Below are 25769 nucleotides of genomic sequence, written 5' to 3' on the forward strand. Positions count from 1 at the left end.
CAAGCACCAGTGAGAATGAACACTGTCATACCTTCATTTAACTTCTGGAACTCTTCGGTTCACGCCAAGCTGTTTGTCGTCCATTAATGTGATAGATCATATCCTTCCAAAACAAATGAATGGAGGACTTATATATATTTATGGAAATAGTTGAATATTTCTATAAGTAACTTCAGGGAATAGACTAGGAGCTGGCTCTGCCACTCCCCAGCCAGGTGACCTTGGGCTGGCTACCTGACCTCTCAGTGCCTCTGATCCCTCATCTCTAAAATGGGGTGGTAATACTATCAGCCACCTCAACAGGTCATGGTGAGGATGAAATGAATTAAGATACATAAAGCATTTAGCCCAGTGCCCAGCACATGATAAGCACCATATAAAAGGGAAGCCTCTAATTATTAGGCATATGAACCAATCTCCAAAATATAACTACAAAAGCAAGATGCAGACTGTAGGTCCCGTTGTTACCACCTGCATAAAAACAGAGGTGGGCAGGATACATGCATATGTGTATGCCTGCTGATGAAGCAGACATCTCTGCGAGAAGGTACTGTTGAACTAGAAACCAGGAACCAAGGTTGTATGGAGTAAGGGGCACTCGGCAACAGGAGACCTACTTCTGTGTAACTCATACTGTTTAATCATTGCTTTTTACCAAGTGCATGTTTATCCGTTTCTAAATTTTTTGAAAAGGAAAGTGCCTCCGGGTGGAGTAGGGAGTATGCATAATAGAGAGCAAGCCTCAGGGATGGGAGAACGGTCAGTGAGTGATTGCCCTTCTTCAGGCAAAACAATCTCTGGGCTCTGACTGGCCCAGTGTCAATGAAGGATGGAGGAGAGAGGAAAGATGCCCAGGTTCATAGGAAAAATATTTATGCTCCATTCTTTCACAAAATACACAACGATTTTACCCCGGCATCATGCTATGCTCTCTGTCACTCACTCTTCTTAGAACAATCTAGAGATGTGTTGGTGGTAACATCCCCATAGTCAGAGGGTGTGACAAGGGACAGGGCCTTGAACCCCAGGCCCCGGCTGACTCTAAAACCTGTGATCTTCCCAATGCACAAGGCTACTTTCCCACTAATTCATTAGGACAGGGAGTTTTTTTTGTTTTTTTTTTTTCTTAAGTGAGTCAATTTAAAGAAAAATATTAAAGGAGAGAAGGCCCAATGACATGATGGAACCATGATTGGCAACAGACATGGAGGCGTCATTCCAGGAAGACTCACAGTTGAGCCCCAGGATGGAGCTGGAGACAGAACTCGGAAGGCTGGGCTCCTGGTCTCAGGCTCTCTCCACCACCTGTATCCCTGAGGGTGGACATCAGAAAGGAGATGCCTTCGCAAAAATTTGCCTGGGGGCCCAGAGATGATTTCATACCCCTGAGCCCAACACAAAATCAAATCAAAGCCTGAGCAAGTGGAAAATACAGTCCATTCATTACTCCAATCAGTCTCTACCTGTCACCAGCTGTGGCTGGGTGTGGACCCTCCTCGGGCCCCCTCCACGTCACCCCCAAGCCAAGTCTTGGGGGCCCCTTCCGCAGCTAGGGGCCTGGACAGCAGGCAGCCCTGCCTGGGAAAGCCTGGAGCACAGCGACTGAGCACAAAGAAAGGGCCACCCGGGGGATGCTGCAGCATTTGTCGCTTCAAAACACGACAGATACATTTCATGGATCAGGACTATACTGAAAATCTGAACATATTTTTAGCTAAAGGATGAAAACACAGTGGGGTTTCTCGTTGTCTGTTTGTTTTGTTTTTGCCTCTTCTGGAAAGATTAGCACATTGGCCTACACTCTCAACTTCTGCCCTTTTTTCCTCCCAGGCCGACATATGATGATCAAGGGCTATATTGTGTCAGGCTGACTGATGGGAGTTCAGGGAAAAACAGGTGAGGTGGGGTGTGTGGGGGGGCATACACGCATGCTCAAACATGCACATGTGTTTGCACACATGCTGGCATGTTTTAGAAAGGAGGGCACCTCAAGATGATGAAGTCAGATGGAAGGCTTCTTGAGTGAATGAATGAACAAATGAACGAACGAACGAATGAACGAACAAATGGCCAGCTCTGCAGTCTCCTCTGCACCCTGGTCTCAGATGGAGACAAGCCTTTTCCCTAAGTGGGGGACAGATGGCCCTTAGGATTTATCTCCATCATCGCTGTGCTCAGTAGTACCGCCTGACCACGTCCCCTCCTCTAGAAAACATCACAAGAACAAAAGTGAGGCTTACTGAATAATCTTTTCTCAACATCATTAGTTCCTCAGTCACCAGTGGTCGTGACTCCAGGGCTGGGAGAGGAGGGGAAGTTGTGTAACCAGGCCTGGTAACTAGAAAGTGCTTGAAAGAAATCCCTAATAATGAAGCAGGGGTTTGGGGTCCACGGTGTCCTTCGCAGCTGGGTGGCTGCCCCCCTGGCTGCAAGCATGCCCCTCTGCATTGTGATTTGGCATGTAACCCCCATCAAGAGGTGATGTTTATTCTCCGTGCCTCTGCCATGGACTTGGCTGTGTGACTTTTGGCCAATAGCCCATGTGCAAGTAGGACACAAGTAGAGGCCTGAAAAGTGCTGGCACACTGGGTATTTCCCACATGAGGCTCTTTTTCTAATTGGCCAGAAGCCTGCAGTCATGTCAGTGGCCCTGAACTCAGCCCGAACTGCCGACCTACAAAATCATGAGCCAATAAAATGGTGGTTGTTTTAAGTCACTGAGTTTTGACATAGTTTGTTGTGCAGCCACTGAAAACTGCTACAAAGGCCTTCAAGCAAGGTCCTTCTTTGTGCCTCAGTTTATCGGTAAAATACGTTAAGTAAATAATACATATGAAGTACCTATTACAGTGTGAGACCACTCATGAAATGGCCACAGTTGTTACTACCCTTGTTCTGGCAATAAAGAAAACGAGGCCCAAAAATGTCAACTGGCTTGGCCAAGCTGGTAGGTGATGCAGTGAGACTTCAAACCCAGATCGGTCTGTAATCGGTTTGTTCTGCTGGCATCCTGCCCTGCCGCCCCTGCTGAGAATTCCCTTTTCCCGCCTCTTTTCCCCTCTGCTTCTTTCATTCCTACCCCTCCAAAGGCACCAAGTTCAAAACTCACCCTTGATCACGGCAGCCCACATGGACCCAGCTCTTTCCTGAAGTCTCGATCTCTCTTGCATGCACTCACTCTCCCTCCCGATTCTGCACTCAGTAAATAGGTGTGGGCCGCCTACTGTGTGCCAGCACTGCTCTGGGCACACAGCGGAGAACACGGGGCAGCCCTCACAGGGTTCACGGGCTTGGTGCCCCCCTCGGAGTCCATGTATCCAGCACGCACTCCACTCCGTCTTGGACTGCTCTATCACCAGTTCACGTACTCTACTCTTGTCTCCCCACCCAGACTCGAAATTTGTGAGCAAAACCACTTTCTTTCATTTATTCATATATCCCTCTCCTCTGCCTCAGCAAGCACCCTGGCAACACTGGGGATGTACAAGATACTTCAAAGATAACTCTCGAAATGTTCACAGCCCAGCCCGCTGCTCTGCCTCTTGCAGCACTGGGTCCGCGGCAGGTAGCCCCAAATGCTCGAATTTAAATGATTTCTGGGCAACCACTGAAGACTCTGTGTGCAGTCAATAAATGATTGGGGGGGCGTGCTGCTGGCCCTCTGAGGCCCTAGTCCTCCACAATTGGCTATAGGAGAGAGCTGGGGAGGTGCTGGCCCTTTCTCCTGCACCAGCTCTGAGGCCATCCCCCAGGCTGCCATGAGCCTGGTCTGAGCCTCTGCCACCAGCAGCAGTTCTGTCCAGGTGCCCTGCCCCGTGGCCAGCAGAGGCCAGTGTGCATGGAACGACTGCTGGATTCAGGGCACCGTGCTGGGCCCCAGCACCAGCTTCCCAATCCCCGCCTGCTTCATCCGGTTTACAACCTGCCAGGTCTGTTGATCACAGGTGAGATTGAGAGGTGAAGTGACCTGCCAGAGGCCACACGCTGGGTTCAAACTGAGTCCCTGGGCATTAAGTACAGTGTTACTGACCAAGATCTGGCTCTCGGAGTTACATGCCACTGGGATGAGGATACATGACAGGACTGCTGGGAACACTGGAGGACAGGAGATACATGAAGGTTTTTTTAAACTGCTGGAAGAATTCAAAGCCTGGAGGTAATAGCTTTCCACAGGTGGAGTTTGGTCTGGGTTTGAAAAATAAGTATGACACACACAAGCAGAGAAGGAAAGAGGGCAATTGTAAGCAGGGGGAGGGGCTGGGGTAAAGGAGCAGAGCAGAGTGGTACTCAGGGGTAAGCAGAGGGCCTGGAGGAGAGGAGCCCAGCTGGAGCCCAGGAGGAAAGGTTAGAGACCTGGGTGGGAGTGGCTTGGGGGGGCGTCCTGGCACCAGGACCCAGGTGTTGAAATGCCACAGAGGAAGTGATCCATTCAAGGAGGTGCCTGAGGACCATTAAAAGGCCTAGACTGGGGAACGCTGGTTAGCCAAATCTCTGCAGAATTCTGAGTAAGGAAGGCGCATCTGGTGACCAGCTTTGCACATCTGTCACCACCCCTTCCCCCACTGGGGAGGCACAACAGTCGGTTTCACACTCGCCAGGGAGGCAGAAATCATGATGATGGTAGTACAAGAACTTCTAATACACTGTGCCTTCTTGTTCTTTGCTATGCATGCTTTATGTATCTGGTATCCCTCAAACTCCCGTGGGGTCTGCAAGACGTAGGTGTTATAATTTCTGTTTAACAACTGAATTTGAACCCAGGTCTCTTGGCTTTAGGGTCTGGAGACGATTCTCCCCCCACAGTGCAGGTGACTCAGTCACTTGAGAAGCAGCAATTCTTCCTTTCCCCTAAGCGATGATCAGCTAAAAACTGTCCGGCGCTCAGGTTGTGCTCCTTAACTTGAAATAACTGAAATGTGAGTTTCAGCTCTCAACAGGTTAACCTCTAGGGGCTCTCGCCCCATTTTACTGAGTGGGAGACAGAGGCCCAGAGAAGTACCATCACTGGTTAGAATCTGAGGCAGGAATTCCAACCTGAGGTCAGGCTCTTGGGCAATAGCTCTCAGCCTCTGAGAAGTCCACTACCTGCTGGCCACACAGGACGTGACTACAGAAAGATCCTAACACAAAGAGAGGGGTCTTCTAGCAACCTATTGTTCTTTCCCTTCCTCAAATATAATTAGCAGCAGAATCCCGCTTTTAATGAGAAACTTTAAAAGGAACCCTAATATTTAAAATAAACTTTATTCTACCCTGACTGTGTTTGAGGGTGAAGGGTCTGGAGCTCCCTTGCGGGGGCTACCTGACCCTACTCCCCTAGGTTGTCCCTGAGGTTCACCACATTCCTCCATAAAGAAGCCCAGGGCCTCAGGGCAACAATCAGTAAACTCCTCATCATAACTTGGTGTGCCTGCATTCCCCATTTCCTGACCTCTTGGATTCTAATACCTATCCCAAGTTCAATGAGATCTTGCCTCCATGTAGGTAGCAAGGTCAGTTCTGCGCCAAGCTGTAATGTTCTGAAATCATTCCTTGGAGATGACAAGGCATGCTCACCTCCTTCACCTCATGTGACTCTCAGAACAGTGCTCATTTTGCAGATGAGAATGCTGAAACCCAGATGAGCTACATATCTGCCTAAGTTTCTCACCAATAGGGAGCAGACCTCAACTTCAGCCCATTGCACCTGACCCAAACCCACATCCCTGCCTCGGGAGGTTTTGTGTCCATGCTGCCCCCGCCTTGACTTGTGTCTTCTGTTTGGTAGGTAACACATTCCCACAGCTGGCAGGTCATGCAGATCTCTTGTGAACGTATACAAACTAAACATGCCCAGGGCCCCACCACAGGCATATAGAATCAGAAGCCAGGGTTGTAAACCATTACACCCCACCATGACAACCCCCTGTCACTCGAGCACAAGACACAGCAAAAATGCCCGGGGTCATCCCAGGTCTCTGGTTAGACTTCCTTTGGCTCCTGGTACTGAAGAAAGAGGACCCAATCCCAAGCCCAGCAGCAGAGAGAGTAGGACTTACTGTGTAGAGCTCATTGGTGACCTCAGGAGCTCCTCATGCATCTGCAGGCCAATCTCCTTGCTCTGGAATATGGAAGAACAAATGTCAGAGGGGGAGAAGGTCACTGGTTGCATTGACCAATTTCCTTTTCAACAAAGAAAGGGCAGGAATACTTGGTATGGGGTGGGAATAGGTACAGAAACCAATATAAACCTTATTGATCTCGACTTGAATTACTCAGCTCAACTCTAGACATGAAACAAATCCACAGGGAGAGGTCCCTTGCAAAAGGAATTCCCTGGCCAAATAAGTTGGGGAAACTTATACCTCCCTGCCTTGGTGATTTGCAGAGACATCACCATGTTAATGATTTTGAGAAGCCCACAGCCAATCAATCTGTGCATCTTTCTTTAATTCTGTGGGTGGGTCCTAAGCTGATGTGTCCCTAGCTCAATTCTCATTAGCACCTCATGAGAGTGGGGTTCCATAGAACACAGTTTGAGAATAATGATCTAGCATCTCATTTCATCATGAACTATAGAGGTTAACAGACAGCCTACAGAACACAAGGCAGGAGATCAAGGTTGTTGCCTCCATTGCATCACTGACTGGCCATGCGGCCTTGGAGCCTTACTTACCACATTACGAAGAAGAAAGCTTAAACTAAAGCATCACCTCCCAAAGCTTGGTCTGGGGGTCACTACTGAGTGGCTACACTAAAAAAAGGGGGCAGAGGCTTCTGTAAGCAAATGCATTTGGGAAAAGCTGGTTGGACCAAGGGAGACAGGTTTTCTTACAACAGGACTTTTCAGAGGCTTTCATACTTTCATGTACATGGGCTTTTTAAGGAGAGCTGTAGTATACAGTTTAGATGATCTTGAGGTAACTTACACATTTAGTATATTGAGAGAGACAATTCAGAAAACAATGAACAAATTTTCTCCAGGTCCCACCCAGCCTGAAGAGTCTAGGATTCTCTGTTACTTAAGGTTTCTTCTTATATATTATTTTGGTTATACTCTTCCTGTTTGCCTGGACTATCATCATGTGAAGATTTCCATGTTGAAAATGGGAGGCTTAAAAATCAAAAACACAAGAAATAATGTGTCTTGGCAAGGATGTGGAGGAAATGGGACCTTTGTGCACTGTTGGTGGGAATGCCAACTGGTGCAGCCACTGTGGAAAGCAGTATGGAGATTCCTTAAGAAATTAAAAATAGAATTACCACATGATTCAGCAATTCCACTACTGAGTATTTATGCAAGAAATGAAACCACTAATTCTAAAAGATATAAGCACCCTATGTTTATTGCAGCATTATTTACAATAGCCAAGATATGGAGCAAGCCCACGTGCCCACTGATAGATGAATGGATGAAGATGTTGTATATACATAAAATGGAATATTACTCAGCCATCAAGAAGAATGAAATCTTGCCATTTGCAACAACCTGGATGGGTCTAGAAGGTATAATGCTAAATGAAATATCAGTCAGAGTAAGACAAATACCATATGATTTCACTCATATATGGAATTTAAGAAGCAAAACAAGAAAACAAAGAAAAAAAAAGGGACAACCCCCCAAAACAGGCTCTTAAATACAGAGAACAAACCAGTGGTTGCCGGGGCGGGGGGGCAGTGGGATGGGTGAAATAGGTGAAGGGAATCAAGATACACTTATCATGATGAACACTAATGTAGAGAATTGTTGAATCATTATTTTGCACACCTGAAACTAATATAACACTGTACGTTAATTATACTTGAATTAAGAAAGAGAGAGAAGGAAGGAAGGAAGGAGGGAGGGAGGGAAGGAGGGAAGGAGGGAGAGAGGGAATGAAGGAGGGAGGGAGGGAGGGAGGGAAGGAAGGAAGGAAGGAAGGAAGGAAGGAAGGAAGGAAGGAAGGAAGGAAGGAAGGAAGGAAGGAAAAAGAAAGAAGAAAGAGAAAGAAGAAAGAAAGAAAGAAAGAAAGAAAAGAAAGAAAGAAGAAAGAAAGAAGAAGAAGAAGAAAGGAAGGAGGAAGGAAGGAGGAAGGAAGGAGGAAGGAAGGAAGGAAGGAAGGAAGGAAGGAAGGAAGGAAGGAAGGAAAAAGAAAGAGAAAGAGAAAGAAAGAAAGAAAGAAGAGAAGAAAAAGAAAGAAAGAAGAAAAAAAAAAGAAGAAAGAAGAAAAAAGAAAGAAGAAAGAAAGAAAGAAAGAAAGAAAGAAAGGAAGGAAGGAAGGAAGGGAAGGAAGGAAGGAAGGAAGGAAGGAAGGAAGGAAGGAAGGAAGGAAGGAAGGAAGGAAAAGAAAGAAGGAAGGAAGGAAAGAAGGAAAGAAAAAGAAAACAGGAGCCCTGATCTCCGCTCCCTGAGAGCCAAGTCATCCCGCTCCCCCTTTCAGCTCCCTCAGCTCAAGCACGACCAGCGGCTGATGGGCAGAGACCAAGACTTCCTCCCTCCCCCACAGAGGTCAGGAACCCCCGGACTCAGCAGTAGCAGATGAAGGCTCAGGACCAGACATGATACCTTCCTTCCTAGGCTCCTTTTCCTACCTCATAGCCTTTCTCTCAGCTTCTGGTACTTCAATTGCCAGAAAAACACCCATCTGAAGGTCTCTTAAAAGGTAACCAAAGCACTGGGCAGTCCACAGACCTGCTTAGACCTCCCTGCAGCTCTGGTGGCTAAACATAGGGGACCCAACCCCAAACCACGGCAGAGCCTGAGCAGAACCTCCTGTGCAGAGCTCCCAGGGGGACCTTCAGTTGCATCCCATGCATCTGCAGCGATGCCCAATGAACCCAACCAGCTATGCCCACCTCCTTCTATTCCGGATTCTCACAAGGAAGTGGACAGCCTGTGCCTCAGTTTCCCCTGTGGCCCCTCTCCCTGACTTTTGCCTCTCTGATTGGGCTCTGGACTCTCTGACACCCAAGACCCAGTTTTTTATGTATTTATTTTTATGATCTAACATTTTTTTATAGGTAGTAAATGCACATGGCTAAAGAAACTCTAACAGCCAGCAAGGTAAAAAGTAAAAAGTAAGTCTTCCAAGCTCCCAGAACCTCACCCAGAGGCAACTGCTATTAGAAGTTTCTTTTGATACCTTCCAGAAACAGTCTATGAATACGCAAACACACATTTGGATAGCATATATTCTTTTTTTTTTAACACAAATGGAAGTATTCTATACCCATCTTTTCATCTTGCTTTTTCCCACCTAACCATATGTTTGAGATTTCTCCTTTGCAGTCACAGAGGTCCTGCATCCTCCTTTTTTAACAGCTGCCTGAGGTACCATATACCCGATGTGTCATAATGAATTAAACAGCTCCATAGCAATGGACATTTAGGTTGGCTCCAGTCTCTTAACATTTCAGACAACGAGGGGATGAACATCCTTGTACCCTGTCACTGTGCACATGAGCAGAGACCCTTGCCCAATAAATTCCTATGAGCGGCTCTGCCAGGAAAGCCCTGCCTCTCAAACTCCCACCAGCCTTGCCTTCTCAGGCCCTGCCCCAGCCGGCTACCCCACACGCTTCTGCCTCCAGCTTCCACTTCTCAGGGACTTGCAGCCCTGTCTCCACTTCAGCAGTCCTCTCCTGGGCTCTGTCCTGCAGTACTTGGAGCCCCAGCTCAAAGACCTATAGCTCCAGCTGTTGCAAAACAATACAGTTTGAAGGTCTCCTCATCACATCAAACTCAAATTACCCAAAATCAGATCTGAAATTTCCCCCAGCCCCTTGAGTTCGGTCGATGAGATAATACCATCCCGAGCATGGCAATGGGAAACCTTGGAGTTGTTTCTGAAAAAAAAAAAACAAAAAAATGTTGGTCTTTCCCCTTCAATCCAATCTGTCACCGTGTGCTGCCCTCAAACTGCTCAATCTTGTGCGCCATAGCAGGTAAGGCTGACTCTCTCCCCAGTATCCATCCCCAGCACTCTTTCTGCTTCCTAAGAGAGCCATGAATTTGGTTCTGTATTGATTCCTCCCGCTCAGCTTCCAGGGAAGCTGACCCCATCCCAACTCGAGACGGTAAATTATTCTGGTATGACCTATTAGTCCAGGGCTGAGCATGTGACTTAACTGGACGGAAGAAAAGGACTTAGATGGTTGAGTGGAGGTTTTGGCTTTTCTACTGAGTACTCCAGTTGTGACGAGCAGGCACCTTAGGACCAGAAGAGGAAGTAACCTTGGGTAGCAGAGCAAAAGAAATCTGGCTCCTTCATGAGCTGCTGAGAAACTGGTTCAACTGAACCCAGAGCCTGACCCCAGGCAACTTCCACTTCTGTGGTTTTGCTGGTTAAGCCACTTGAAGCTACAGTTTTCTTTTACCTGCAGCCAAAAGCATCCTAAGCATCTGCAACCACCAGTCCCAGAACACACCATCATTGCAGGACTCAGACTTCTAAAGCTGTGCCTTAACTAAGTCGCTAACTCTGGTCCCCAGTTCTGCATGCCTGTGCCAGTGTCATTTTATATTTTCTTCCCTCCAGAGCCTCCTCAATCCCTACAAGATCAAGACCAGCTCTTTAGCTTGACTTTTGAGGTTCTAGGTGATTAGCACAGGCCTGATTACACAGTAGAGAGGGCTGAACTTTGTAGCTAGAGACCAGGATTGGAGATGGGGCTTTAAGTCATTAAACCTCTGGACATCTCAGCTTCCCTGTGTATAAAATGAGCACTTGTTTCTGTCCTTCTTTGAACTTATTAAGGGAAGTGTAATGATCTTGCTTGTTTACATGGTAATTCATTGATCATTTGTTTCCCCACCTTGAATGAAGTCCCCATGAGCACAAAGAGATTTTCTCTCTGATGGCAGATGCTCAGATATCCCAGCTGCTGGGAGGGCTAGCAGCAGACTGCCCCCAGCCAAGAGCACCCTTCAGGGACGGCCTTGGTAGACAAGGTGACATCCCTTCCAAGGACCGACAGGTTCTGTCTGAAGACAAATGTGGGGAGAGGGGGGCATAGAGGTCTGCCTCTCCCCTCTCAACTGGGAGGTTGAGAGGGGAGAGATCTGCTCTGAAGGTCTGCTCCATCTTTAGACCTGCTCATAGAGCTGTCCAAAATTTCTAGCAAGGCTGCCAGCAACATGGCTTGCCTTCACCCCGCTCCTCCCCTGCCCTCCCAAAGTGTGGACCCCAAGAATGCTCCCTCGCCGTTCTGCTAGACGCCAACTTCAGCCGTCTCAGAGTCTGCTTGCTGGGTGTCCCACTCCCATGTCCCTGTAACACCACAGAGCCTGTGGCATGGTGGGTGCGCTCATTAAACACGTTTGTTGAATGAGTCTATGAATGAAATGAAAGTTCCTCTAGCCTTAGCAGGATGATGTCACGAGTGTCACAGAGTCCCTGTGAGGATACAGAGAGATGACACTTATGGGAGCACCCGGCACCAGGCCAGGCACAGATGAAGAGCCAGCAGCAGGCTGAGTGGACACCCACCAGATGCCAGAGACAAGACTAGCAGGTTGCCCAGGAAAGGAACATAAAGTTGAATTTTTTAATCAGTTTTTCCCTTGAGAATCTCCCAGTTTGGTAGGTCAAGGGTCAAGAACATAAATAAGGAAGGAGGCCCACAGAGCTACAGAGTGAAAGATGAAGTGATGTGGGATGAAGGATGGGGGGAGCACCACCAAGGCCGTCTCACTTTGTGTGAATGGCCAGAAATGGCATGCTAAGTGGTGGAGGGGGGGCACAGCCCGAGCAAGGGCAGGAGACTGGGCCTAGGGCAAAGTTTGGCTTGCAAAGAGATGCGCACAGCAACAGAAGAGCAGAAAGTAAGCTTGAAATGGAGGCTGGGTCAGATCACCCAGGCTAATGGAGTGCAGGCTTCATTCAGAGTAGAACTGGGAGCCATAGAAGGTTTCTGAGTGGGAGAGAATGGTGACCAGAACAGTGCTTGAGGCAGATAAAGACACCGGTGTGCAGAGGGTGGACTGCAGGGGGAGGGCTGTAGGTCTGGTTCTTGTGTTTTCTCCGCAGGATGGTTAAGCCTCCAGATGGGCCCGCCCAAGTCTCGGCTCATCTGCCCTGCAGCACCAAGTGCTGGGCTGGCCACAGAGCAAGCCCTCAGCAAATCATTACTGAACTGCACAGAACTCAGAGACATTTTATTTTGTTATGGTTGGGAAGGGAAATATTCTCAACTACAATTCCAGAAATGACTGACTGAGGAACCCAAACTAAACATTCCACCAGGAACAGGGGGCCAAAACCCTGATAACGTCTAAAAGACCATCACACCCAGCCCTTGGGGACCCAAGTGGCAACGTATTAGCACTCACTGTCTGAATTTCTAGCATGACTTTCATGCCTGTAGAGATTGGGGGTGGCAGGCTGCTTTTCTACAGGAAGTGTGCACACTGTAGAAAACAATTCTACCTGACCAACAAGGGCCCAGCCACGGCAGCTGGGGCTCCTCGGGGTTGAAGGGCAGAGCCCTGTCTCTCTGACCCAAATAAGTCTGTAAAAATCAGGTGGCAGGTGTCTCCGGCGCTGCCTTTTTCTTCTGCCCACAACTCATGCCAGCTCAACTTCCTTTCTGGCCACATAACTCTTTGAGGGGGGAGCGGCGGCATGCGCATTGAGGGGGGTTAGCAGCACCCCGTGCCTCTAACCACCAGATGCCAGTAGCATTCCCCACCCTCACCCCACGCTGGGACAAGGAAACCAATCTCAGACGCAGCCAAATGTTCCCTGGGGTGCAAAACCACCCTGGCTGAGAACCATGGCCCTAGACCGAAGACTCCGGGTGGCAGCTCTTCTCTGGCCTACAGACATGTTTTATTTGGCCTTTCGGTGTTTTCAAAAATCTGACTTGTTTCTCAGCATCTAAAAAATCAGGAAATTCCTTTTGTAAGTCTTGATTTTCAGCCTCTCTTGAAAAAACTAGGAGACCTGGCAATATCAAGTCCCCACTTGGGAGTACGGCTCCCCTCTAGATGAGGCTTGTGCTCTCTGGTTGGCCGCAGTGCCCAGCATCTCCCTTCACCCGTCCATGTCACCCATCTGGCCCATGGAGACGTCTGAGTTTGTGACCCAGAAACCAGTGGGGTCTCTCAGGGGGCGGCCCTCTGAATCCTCTGGCACCCGTCAAGGATGGTGATCCCAGACCTGCTAAGATGGACCCTGGGAGAGTGCCTTTTTACCAAGTGCCCTGCTCCTATCTACCAAGTGCCCTGCTCCTATCCTGACACTTGAGAGCCACTGAAGAGTCTGGCTCCCAAGACCCAGCCCCCTGGCTCCCCCGTGGACCCTGACACCATTGCCTGCTGCGGATTCTCAGAGGGCCCCCCCCCTCCGCCCCATATCCATCCTCCGGCCTGCACTAGCTCCTCTTGTACCTGTGTGGCCAACTCCTCACCTGGCTTCAATTCCATCTACACAAGCACTTCCTGAATACTTACTGGATACCAGCCTCAACTAGGTACCAAAGACCCAAAGCTGAATGAGACACGGTCCCTGCTTTATCAACCGCAGCTAGCACTTATGAAGTACTTTCCATTTGCTGAATACTGTCCAAGGTCACTTCCCATACATTATCTAATGAAACCTTGAAGGTAGGTACTATTATTATGCCCACTTGACAGACGAGGGCTGGAGGATCAGAAGGGTGGGGCGACTCGCCCCAGGTTGCACAGCTAGGAAATGGCAGAGCCAGGATTCAGCTTTTGGTTGGTCCAACTCCAAAGACGGCCCTTGTCATGCCTTTCTGCGGTCGGCTTCTGTAGGTCTAGCATGAGATGCAGGCACACAGATGAAAGAAGCCATTGCAATGCTGTAAGGGCAATGAGTCCAGGCCACAAAGAAGGTATGAAGGAGGGTGTGCCCTCTGGCAGGACACCACCTGCTGTCCAATGTACTTCCCCACCGTCTGTGCAGGAATCTGCATCCTTGGCCCTCGTTCCCACCTGCGGGCAGACCTAGTTCTTCTTAGCCTGGTCGTTCTTGGCCCACCTGCCCTGCTAGAAAGAAGCCAGCCATGATGACCACCTCCCACTTCTCCCTTTCTCCTCCTTCTGATAACAGGAGGTGAGACATGGTGGGACTGACCCCTGCTTACATCGTCATACAGGATGGTCCATCAGTCATGGGACCCAGTCTGACCAGAGTGCTCCAGCACCTTGGGTCTAGTGACTGGGTCAGAGACAGAAATGTATTCCAGGCTGAGCCAATGAGAATCTTCCCCAGGAGCTTCCTAACAACCACACTCTCAGATCCTCGCTCCTCTGGGGTTGCTGAGCTAGGATGTCAGCAGTCTCGGGATGCCGGCAGCCATCTTGCCCACCACAAGATGAGTCGAGGCCTTGACAACAGGACCTTTGTCCTGGATCTAGCTAAGGCTAAACAAGACTTTACCTCTGGACTTTCAGTTTAGAGGGTCCAATTAATTGTCATTTTTGCTGATGTGAAAGAATACTGAAATAATCCATGCTTGTGTCAGTCTAAATATACCAGAATACCAGAATATACCAGAGCGAGAGAGCCTTCTGAAAACCCTCCACCAAATACAAGCTTTCTGGCAAAAAGACCAATTCTTACCAATCAGAGCATAAGCTCCTTAAAGGCTGGGACTGTGGCTTCCCGTAGTTCTGATCACAAAGACTTGCATACAGAGGAGCTCTGTAAATGCCTGGTTATGAGCTAACTAATATGCAGAAGCAACAGGAAACCAGAAAGGAGTAAAAGGGTATTTTTTGAATCTCTTTCATTTTTTTTTCCAAAAAAACCACACATTCATGTCAACATGGGATCAACTGGCAAAATTTTTTTTTGACACACCAGTTCCTGAGTAAAATCAATTTATTTGCTCTGTAAAAAACCTTGCCATGGGTGACTGATTTATTTTTGCAGGGCTAATCATGCTTTTGGGGGAAAACCCTCAAAACTGTTACTATAGGTCCTGGGACTTTATGACTCTATTTAAGAAGTTCTATTTTAATTTTTTTTTAACATTTTATTTACCTATCTGTCCGAGAGTGAGATGGAGAAAGAGAGAGCACAAGCAGGGGAAGCGGCAGGCAGAGGGAGAAGCAGGCTCCCTGATGAGCAAGGAGCCTGACGTGGGACTCGATCCCAGGACGCTGGGATCATGACCTGAGCCGAAGGCAGCTGCCAGCCACCCAGGCATCCCAAGTTCTATTTTTGAAAAGCAAACTAAAAGGTGGGTCATTTCCAGTGCTAAAGTCTAGAAAAAATAACACCACCCTAAAATGTTGGGTTTTAATGACAAGACTCCGTCCACTTCTCTAAAGGAGACCAATCTAAACAATCCTCGAGAAAATGTTAAAGCCAGGAGTGAGATGGAGGCTTCCTCAACTCTCAGGTATCCACGGGGCCTCTCTTCCACCTGGGCAGGGCTGCTCCAGCGAGGTTTATCTCTCTTTGCTCGACTAGATGTTCTCATGTTGGGTGACCTTTGGGGACAGTTCTTGGCTTTCCTAGTTCTGGGGTTCCAAGCCAACAATAGGAAACAAACAAAACTACATAAAACAAAATTTTTTCTCTCCTTTAGTTCTAAATCCCACTGTGTTTCCACCCTCCTGCTTGTTTTCTAAGAAAATAACAAAACTTGAGACCCACAGATGTTCCCTATTTAAATATATGATATATGTACCACTGGCCATCTCCCAGAGCAATTGTGCTCCTATTTCCCAAGCAAAGGCTAAAAAGGCGTGTCTCAGAGGGATGGGGCTCCTCTAGATTGTCCTGGAAGGTCAGCTTATGCCTGGAAACAGCAGTTTGGACAGCTCTCTGGCTGTTTCTCCCAGCTGTGTCCTAGCTTGCCAATAACGGCTGCAGGCGTTCCGCCACGTCCCCGCCCCTTGTCCCCAAACATCATCCGTAGCCTAGTCTCTGTTCCACCTTCCATCTGAACCCTTGTTACTCTTCCCCCTCTCCTCCATCGTCCTCCCTTCCCTGCTCCTGGACACCTCCCTGCTTTTCCTCCCCTTCCCACATGAGTCTATGTCTCCTGGTGCTGCAGCTCCAAACGCTCTCATCTGCATGTCTGTGCAAGAGTCTGGACTCTCGCCCCTGTTGCCGGGGGGTGGGATGAGACTGCAGGAAGCAGGAAGGCCCAGGGACCACTCATTAGACGTTCTTGGCAGGGGTGGGCCCCACCAATGCATAGCCGGGAGCCCGGCAATGTCACCGTCCTCCCCCTGTAATCACTCCCAGCATCACTCTGGGACGCCGTTTGCACCGAGGGCTTCCATTTTCAGAAATGCTTACAAGAACAGGTCTGAGGAAGTCCAAGCATACCTTGGAATGACTATGAGCAAGTGACCTCACAGGCTGGAGTTTCTGGATCTCTACTAGTAATACTAAGTATTATGATTAATAATACTTACTATCATTGTTAATAATACTGCAGTGGACTATTGCTACTAATACTTGTGAGTATAGATAATGATAATAATAATCACTATTGTTCATTGATCTCGCAGTATGTGCTAGGCCCAATGACACCTGCTTTACAGACGACACCTCACTTAAGCCTAATATCAGCCCTCTATGGGAGGCACCATTATTAACTGCCCCCCCTTAAAGGTTAGGACACAGGAGCTCAGGGAGGGTAAGTCATTTGCCCAAGACCATAGAGCTGGTAGATATGATTCCCTCAACCATTCACGCTGCTTCCTCCACTGGGAGGGATAGCACTCTCTGCGCCTTTAGAATTTTTTTCCCCAAACATTCCAAAATAATTATAAAACATGGGTACTCCTCTGCCTTTAGTATAAAAAGCATACTGACATTTACAAGGCTCTGCTTTGGATCATCGTAAATATCAGATAACACACAGTGCCGAGTGCCATTTTACAAAATCTTCTGTTATCTGTGACCAAGTCCCTGCCCTCCCCCGGGCCTCCAGGTCAAGGCAGAAGGACACGGGGTGGAATGCTAGCCTGAGTCTCTGTGGAGGCAGAACAAATTCAGGAGTAGTCTTTCTGGACTATGTCCCTGATGTCAGCCTACAATTTCTTTTCTTTTTTTTTTCTTTTTTTTTTTTTTTGCCTTGAATCTCTTACAGATACGGAGAGAAAAATTTGGAGTGAGAGAAGGGGAGTCTCTGTCCTGGGGAGCGTGACAAAGCTATCTTCCTAAAAAACCAGTACCTGTGAAAACCCAAAACCAGTGAGTTTTGAGCTATTTTTTTCCCCTTCTCTACATGATCTTCAAGGTGAATACAAATGTTGTCAGACTTATTTGTTGGATTCAAAACATGATTAATCGCTTATTACTGCTGCATCACTGACCCAAGACATCACTTTCACCTCCTTGTCATTTCATCATCTAATCTTCTATTTCATTTGCATTGTCCGTGAACAAGATGTCATGAGGATTGCGTTGGCACTTCAAAAATGTCTGTACCCGGGTCGCCTGGGTGGTTGTCAGTTAAGCATCTGACTCTTGATTTTGGCTCAGGTCACGATCTCAGGGTCATGGGATCGAGTCCTGCATCAGGCTCCACACTCGAGACGGAGTCTGCTTCTCCCTCTCCCTCTGCTCCCTGCCCCCACTTGCACTCGTTCTCTCTCTCAAATAAAGAAATAAATAAAATATTTGAAAAAGAAATGTCTCTACCCATCTATCCACCACCTTTGCACCCATTCACCCATCCACCAATCTACTCATCTACCCAACTCCTCATCCATCTACCCATCCACCCATCTACCCATAAGCCTACCCATCGACCTCTCTACTTGCCCATCCATCCCTTCCTTCCTTTCTGTTCCCGTATTCCCCTCCCTGATTCAGGCCCCTACCACCCTTCACCACCAATCTGTGTATCAGTGTGTATATATAATAACATTTAACTGCTCTCCCTGAGTCCAGCATCTCTCTTTCAAAGCCATCAGATACACCACATTAATCATCTTTAAACTTGGCTCTGACTATGCCATCCCTTATGCAAGAACCTTCGGTGGTTCTCCAGTGTCTAGGAAATAAAGCCCAACTTCTCATTCTGGCATCCGAGGGCTTCCTTCATCTGTCTCCAACTGGCCTTTCTTTCCCCCCCCCCCCCCTTAATTTCAGTTCTCCAATATTTCAAACATCCAGGAGAGTAGAGAGAACAATAATAAATGCTCGTGAATAGGCCATCCAAACTGGATTTTTCCCTTTTGGCTTCAAAACTACTCTTAGAAAGCAAAATGTTACAATATTCAGATACAACTGGAGCGTTCTTTGTCCCCTTTTTCCCTCCCTTATTTCTCAACTGCTACCCTGCAGCCAGTGTATCTTCTTAAACAGCCCACCTTTGTATAGCTTTAGGTCACATAGGTGTCTAACAGTATAAACAATATGAACAATTACTTTCTGTTTTAACTTGTTTAAAAACATGATAGCTCACCTTGCTTTTTTCACCCAACATTGCATTTTCCCGTTTTATCCACAGTGATACATACAGATCTAGTTCCTTCATTTTAGGGATTGTATGCCAGTCCGTTGTATGACTCCAGCTTCTTTAGCCATCCCCTTTGTGATGGAGACTTAGGTGATTTTTCCTTTTTTCTTTACTATAAACACTACTGTAGCAAACATCCTCGTACAGAGGTGTGTGTGTGTGTGTGTGTGATGCAAGAATATTTTGATAGGTTATACCTAGAAGTAGAATTGCTGGATCATAGGGTGTACACCTCTTCCTTCCTGTTGCCAGACCCTGCCCAGTTGTTTTCCAAAGGGGCTGGACCCATTTGCATGCTTACTAGGAGGTTTTGAGAGCCCATGTTGCCCCACATGCTTGTCGGCACTTAGGACTGCCCTACCAATCTAATGTGAGTCAAACTGCGTCTCATTTTGTTTTCTCTTCACTTATTTGTTGTTGTAGGAAGATTTTTCATTTTTATATAATGGCATTGATCAGTATTTTTCTCTACAGTTTGTGCTTTTTTATGTTCCTTTAGGCAAAAGAAACATTCCTTTTTATCTTTCTTTTCCTACCACCAAGGTTTTAAATATCACCTCCTACATTTTCTTTCATAGTTTCAAAGTTCTGCTTTTTATCTTTAGTGCTTTCATCTATCTAGAATATATTTTTGTGAACTAAGGTAGAGGTCTTACTTTTCTATGTAAAAAAATATATGTGTGTGTGTGTATGTGTAAAATCACTTCCTAAAAATAACCCCCTACATGACAACCAATGGAATCCACTCTATTTCTAAATAGTCTACCGCCCCTCTGACCAATCCGGAATGCACCACTGTCACCTACTGTGCTCTCATTTGCGAAAGGTGCAGTTCTCCCACTAGTCAGCTGACCTAGTGCTGCTCTAGTACCTGCTATTTTCCCGACTATCACTTTAGAGGATATCGCAATATCTGATAAGGCAAATGCTTCAACAAAAATGCAAAAAATAACCTACAGATCTTATTTTCTTATCACACTGAGATAAAGTAAGTAAGTAAAAGCAAGTACAAAACGTTAAAAAAAAAAACCTTTGGAACTAAAATAAACATAATTCTGAATAATGCATGGGTCAAAGAAGAAGTTGCCATGGAAATTATGAAATATTTATATCTACATGACAATGAAAGCATCACTCATCAAACTTCTAGGATGCAGCTAGCTAATTTGTAGCATTAATGGCATTAATTTTCAATCATTCTTGTTTTCTGATGTATGCACTTTTTAAATTACATTTTCTAATTGGACATAGCTGACACACAGGAACATTATTAATTTCTGTAACCAGCCATCTTGCTGAATTCTCTTCAGCTGGAAGTATGATATTTGCTGTTGGCTTTTGGTAAATACCCTTAACAGGCTAAGGATGTTCCTATTTATTCCTATTTGTTAAGAGTTTTTGTCTTAAATGGTGAAAAGTTAGAAGCATGCCTTTTAAAAGTCAAGAATACCGGGGAGCCTGGGTGGCTCAGCTGGTTAAGCGGCCTACTCTTGATTAGGCTTGGATCATGATCTCAGGGTCCTGGGATTGAGCCCCACATCAGGCTCAGCACTCATCGGGGAGTCTGCTTCAGGATTCTCTCTCTCCTTTTGCCCCTCCCCACACTTGCTCATGTGCTCTCTCGCTCTCTCAAATAAATAAATAAATCTTTAAAAAAACACAAAAGTAAAAGTCAAGAATACCACTTCTCTCCCATTTCCCTTCACACTGTACTAGATGAAGGTCCTAGCCAATATAATAAGGTAAGGAAAAGAAATAAGAGGTTATGAAAGAAGAGACAAGGCCACCATCATTTAGAACTAATCAGTGAGTGGCTTCCTGAGCATATTTTCTTATTATTGACCCTTTGTTTAACCTTTGTGAGCTGAATAAAATATTCCTTCATTCCATCTCCAAACTTAAGTCTCACTATGTTCTCTCTCAAAATCCCAATAACCATCCTAATAATAGCTAATATTTATTGATTGCTTACTGTGTATCAGGTAGTTGTTTTATATCATCTTTTTTCAATCCTTACAGCAACCCCACAAAGAAGGTTATTATTAGCTTCATCTTCAGAATGACAAAACTCAGAGATTAGGCTGAGCTCACATGGCCAGAAAGTGGTAGAACAGGGACTGAGCCAGAGAATCTGTCTGCAGCCCTAACCATGGCACTGAACAGCAACACGAACCTACCTGTTCATGATGCAGGACCCAGACATTTCCGTCCACCAGCCTCTGCTTTGGTCTGGATTCCTGTGTTTGACTTTTCTCAAATCCCTGCATATCTGTAAGGACACAGTGATGGGCCACCCAGGTCCCTTTCAGGAGCAGAGTACTTAGTTCCCTAGCTGTGAGGAGTGCTGTTGGCAGACACCCCAGCTGTTGGCCCTCCTTGGAACTGCCTTAGCTAAAGAGGTATCTGCTCAAGCCCATGTCATGCCCCCTTCTGGGAGCAATAAGAACATATAAAGACCCAGCCTCCTCGCTCCTACTCAGGAGAACTCAGAAGGGCCACCCCAGCTTTGGAGCTCCCCCAAGGAGTCAATTGAGGCTTTAGTTGTGATTGCACCATAGCCCAACTTCTCCATTCACTGATTCCTGCTTTCCTTCCTTTCCTTCTGCAGGTGGGGACCCCCAAGAGTACTCGCTAATACACTCCTGCATTACAATCACTCTCAGTCGGCTTCCTGGGGAACCCACAATGGAATAAATCCTAATCCTTCAAGAGTCACTTCAAATGCTGCACCCCCAACATTCAACCTTCCCTGAGCCCCAGCCCCCAGCCCAGATTAGAAGTCCTCCTCCCTCCGAACCCATGTCCCTCTCTGCTGTATTCGAATCACAGCTACACACCTGTGTCTTTGCTTCCATTCTACAGTGTGATCTCCCTGAGAGGGCACTGGGTCTAACTCATCTCTCTGTCTTCTTTAGCAACTGTCTGCCACCAAGCATGGGCTCCAGTCAGACACATCTGGACTCAAATCCCAGCTCACCTTTATCAGCATCAGTTCCCTCACCTGTAAAATGGGATGATGACAGCTTCTTACCCTTAGGCTTTAAGATATCTGTGGACTGCTTAGCCCAGAGCCCAGCACACAGTCAGCACTCGCTGTTTGCTTTCTATCATTATTGTTTACCTACTGTCATGATGATAACACTGATATATGTTTATTCAGTGAGTCGAGAATGCCTGATGGTGACCAGCTCAGCAGGCTCTACTAGCAGAGTGAGTGTTCACGACTTCATCTCCCTGGTAGCCAGTGAAGATTGGCTGAAGGTTTCTCATTCCCTTGGCAGCTTGCCCACTTTGCTCTCTCTCTCTCTCTCCATGTGGGCCTCCTAGCTGGACCCGCCAGCATGCAAACCCTCACTCTCTCCTGCAACCAAGAAATAAAAAATAAACTTGGCTTTGAATCCAAGGCCATTGGTGCTTTTGATCTTGGTTACAAAGCAAGGCAATTATTGGACACAAAAGCCCTGATTTATTTATGAAATGCGACGGACATCTTCGAGGCGGGAACGAGAAAGCTCACTGAAGACCGAGACCTATTGCCACACAGTGAATGGCTGCTTTCAAACACAAGCCCCCCAGATGCCTTCTTGTCTCTGCTGAGAGTCTTTCCTCATTAGTGCTTCCTCCAGAACACCGCAGTTCCCAACAATCAAATTCACTTCACGGCCAGGCAAGTAATTAAATTCTGCAGGCATCACAGCACAGAATAATGGATGGCTATTGTTAAGGAGGCTGAGACTGAAAATGGAATGAATGGGCTTCCATGCCCGTCTCAGACACCGTAGGGGCAGGAAGGGAGAGCAGGCAGGGTGCAGATGGACCCTCCCCCCCGGGGCTCTGCAGGGGTCAGTGGATTCAGCACAGGAGCTGGAGTGGAAAACCTGCGTTTGGGGCCAGACACTGTGCTTACCAGAGGCAGGCCTCAGTTTCATCACCTGTAAAACAAGGAGGTAAGTCATTCTCCGTGTGTGGCCCCCAGCCCATAGCAGCAGTCTCACCAAGGGAGCTTGTGAGAAAGGCAGATTCTCGGGCATCTCTCCATTCTCCTGAATCAGACACTGGGGCGGTAGGGCCCAACAATCTGTTTAACAAGTCCTCCAGGTGGTGTTTCTGATGCTAGAATTTGTGAACCAGTAGATCACGTTTAAAAATGAGGTCACAAATTCAAATGCAGAAAGGGCCAGGGAGGCAAAATAAAGGAGCCACGCAGGTGTGCTGCACCAGACAACAGCAGGGACCCTAGCACGGTGGGGACAGTATGCCCTGCCTAAAGGGGCTAGCAGCTACTCAGTTCCAGTCAACTACTACCAAGTATGGATCCATGTGGATCTGATATTGGCAAAGTTTCTCCTTTTTTTTTTAAGACTTATTTATTTATTATTTGAGAGAGAGATCGTGGGGGGCAAAGGGTAGACAGAGAGAGAGAATCTCCAACAGACTCCCCGCTGAGCATGGAGCCCAACGTGGGGCTCGATCTCATGACCCTGAGATCATGACCTAAGTTGAAATCAAGAGTCGGATGCTTAACTGACTGAGCCACCCAGGTGCGCCTCAGAGCTTCTTATTTTTGAAGAGAAACACAAAGTGCTGATTTTTATGTGAAATCCCACAATTTTTAAATATTGGTTTAATTTCTCTTAACATAGTGATGAGGGCCATGCAGATTATCCTTAAGAACCAAATTCAGCTGAAGCCTGTCATTTTGCAGCCTCCCTTCTGAGTTGCCCTGGACCTCCATCCTCATACACTCTACCCACTGTGCTCTTGACTTTCTCGGAACACTGAACTCCAAACCCCCTTTCCCCATTTGGCAGACTCCTATTCATCCTTCAACACCCATCTCAAAGGTCATCTCCACTGTGAACTCATCCTCAACCCTCTGACCCACTTTCCACCTCTCCACTAAGAAGGTAAAGAAGACTCAAACATGGAGTTAAAGAATTGACACACAGCAGAAGGTAACACAAAGGGAGACATGGAGAAGCTATAAAATGGGCTTTCCCCACAGAGGAGGAATTAGGACCTCTTGGAAAAGTTACCCTCTTGCTGCTTGAAAAATCACTTAAATAAAAACACTGATCCCATTTGATCAGAATCTAATAAAATGGAGTTTTAAAAGACCAAATACAGAGAAAAAAGTGCAGAATTCGAAAGATAGATTAAAAAACAGTTGGCAGTCGGAGGGGGAGATGAACCATGAGAGACAATGGACTCTGAAAAACGAACTGAGGGTTCTAGAGGGGAGGGGGGTGGGGGGATGGTTTAGCGTGGTGACGGGTATTAAAGAGGGCACATTCTGCGTGAAGTACTGGGTGTTATGCACAAACAATGAATCATGGAACACTACATCAAAAACTAATGATGTAATGTATGGTGATTAACAATAAAAAAATTAAAAAAAAACAGTTGGCATGAAAATACCCAGGGATTCAAGTGGGGAGCTCAGAGGGGGCCAACCATGTGATGAGACTAAGGTCAAAAAGGCAAACGCCTGCACAGGTTTCATTATTAGAAATAATGTGGCTAGAGAGCCCTGCTCTACTCTTAGTTGGTCACACCTTCCTGGAGTATTCTGAATGGTTCTGAGTATTAACTTGTGCAGGCTGGGGAAGCCTGGGACATGACCTAGGTGGGGGGAAAACACAAAGCCAAATCACAGAGGAAAACTGAAGAGACCTGGAATATTTACCCAGAGGTGGGGAAGACCTGGCTGGGGGGTCATGATTTCTGTCCTCAAGCAACAGACAAGTTTCCATGTGGATTAATCTGTGTGGCCTTCAGGATGGGACCAGGACCATGAGTGTCAACACTGAGATTTCATCTCAACACTAGGGAGAATTTTCTGTTGATCATGATTGTCCCCAAATGGAATGAGCCATCCTGAGAGGTAATGAAGACCCTTTATGAGGGACATCTAGCAGAGGGAGAACGACCACAGAGGATGATAAAGGGACTGGAACAGAGGCCTGGTGGACATCTATTGTTTTATTTCTCCCTTCTTTTTTTTTTTAAGAGAGGGAGACAGAGCAAAAACAAGAGCAAGCAGTGGGGGGCAGGGGGGAGGAGGGGCAGAGGGAGAGAGAGACTCTTAAGCAGACCCCGATGCAGGGCTCAATCTCACGACCCTGAGATCATGACCTGAGCCAAAATCAAGAGTTGGATGCTTAATTTACTGAACCACCCAGGCTCCCCTCTCCCTTCTTCTTGTAAGAGTACTCCATGGGTTGGGTAGAGTTGAATGCACACCCGGCTTCAGGGGTGGGGATGTTTCCAGGCCCAGTCAGTCAGAGCACTGCATCTCACTGGCCGCTGGTGCAGCTTCAGGAGTGTGAGCCCATACTGGGCAGTCAGAGCCCAGAAGACTCCATTCTGGGAGAAGGGCGCTCTCACTTTCCACGGGACTTGAAGCAGATGGGATGTGAGCCCAGAGCTGCAGGGGGCCATGTGGTTGTCACATGGAGAGAGACTAAGAGAGAGCCCTTCACCGCACTCCAAAAAAATGTTAGAAAACAGAGAAAAGTGGAGCAGAGCTGCAGAGAGATGGAGTTCTTTTGTGCCCCTGAAGCCAGCCAAGCCTGGAGGTAAGTCCCTTTCCTCCTGAGATGGGTTTCTGTTGTTGGCCACCAGAAAAGCCCTGACCACTAGGATGGCCTCTAAGAGCTCAGCCAGTTCCTTTTGCTCTGACAAATCTTTATCTGACACTTAAAGCAAGGGCCACCTGCCCACAAGAATCTTGGGACGGCTTGCGGAATCTGAAGTGCTGCCTCTAGTCGTCCGAAGAGACTGCACTGCGAGAGGGGAACTGGAGACTCGTGAGGAGGAAAGGTATTAAGTCAAAGAGCATCCTGAGTCAGGGAGAAGTTGGCAGACAAGAGCCTCTGCCCCAGACCCAAGCCCAGGAAGGACACCTGGCCTGGAAGCTACTCCCACCCCCTGCAGATGCGTGGGCAGAGCGTGACTTGGTGGGATGGTGAAGGAACACCCACCCGAGTGCTACCACCAAGCTCAGGAATGGGGAGGGGGTCCCATTCTTTGGGATCAAGATTGAGCCACCATTTAATGAGTACCTGCTGGATGCCAGGCCTGAGCCAGACACTTGGCCTGCCTCGGCTCTTTCAAGCAGCCCCCTGAAGTGGGCGCCGAAGTAGGCAAACATGGAGGCTCAGAGACTTGCCCAGGTTCATGAGTCAGTGAGGGGCAGTTCTGGGACAAACTCCCAAAGCCCAGCCATACTAGGCTCCTGCTGGTGGTGACCACAGGCCAAAAGTGGACAAGTCTAGGTTCTCCTGCAGGTTTGCAGGCTGGACCTCCTCATCTGTAGAATGGGGTGACTGACAATACCTTCCCCAGTCTGACCA

At 47.4% G+C, this 25769-nt stretch overlaps 1 protein-coding gene across 1 annotated transcript in view; it reads right to left on the reverse strand.

Moving 5' to 3' along the window:
- The window catches only part of SRGAP3 (SLIT-ROBO Rho GTPase activating protein 3), a 240152-nt gene that overhangs the window by 79806 nt on the left and 134577 nt on the right, over window positions 1-25769 (reverse strand). The window contains 2 exon segments of the mRNA XM_027584523.2: window positions 6039-6061; window positions 6064-6100. Coding sequence (XP_027440324.2) covers window positions 6039-6061; window positions 6064-6100 — 60 coding nt within the window.

This window comes from Zalophus californianus, chromosome 1 (genome assembly GCF_009762305.2).
Source record: "Zalophus californianus isolate mZalCal1 chromosome 1, mZalCal1.pri.v2, whole genome shotgun sequence".
In the NCBI taxonomy this organism is placed as follows: domain Eukaryota; kingdom Metazoa; phylum Chordata; class Mammalia; order Carnivora; family Otariidae; genus Zalophus; species Zalophus californianus.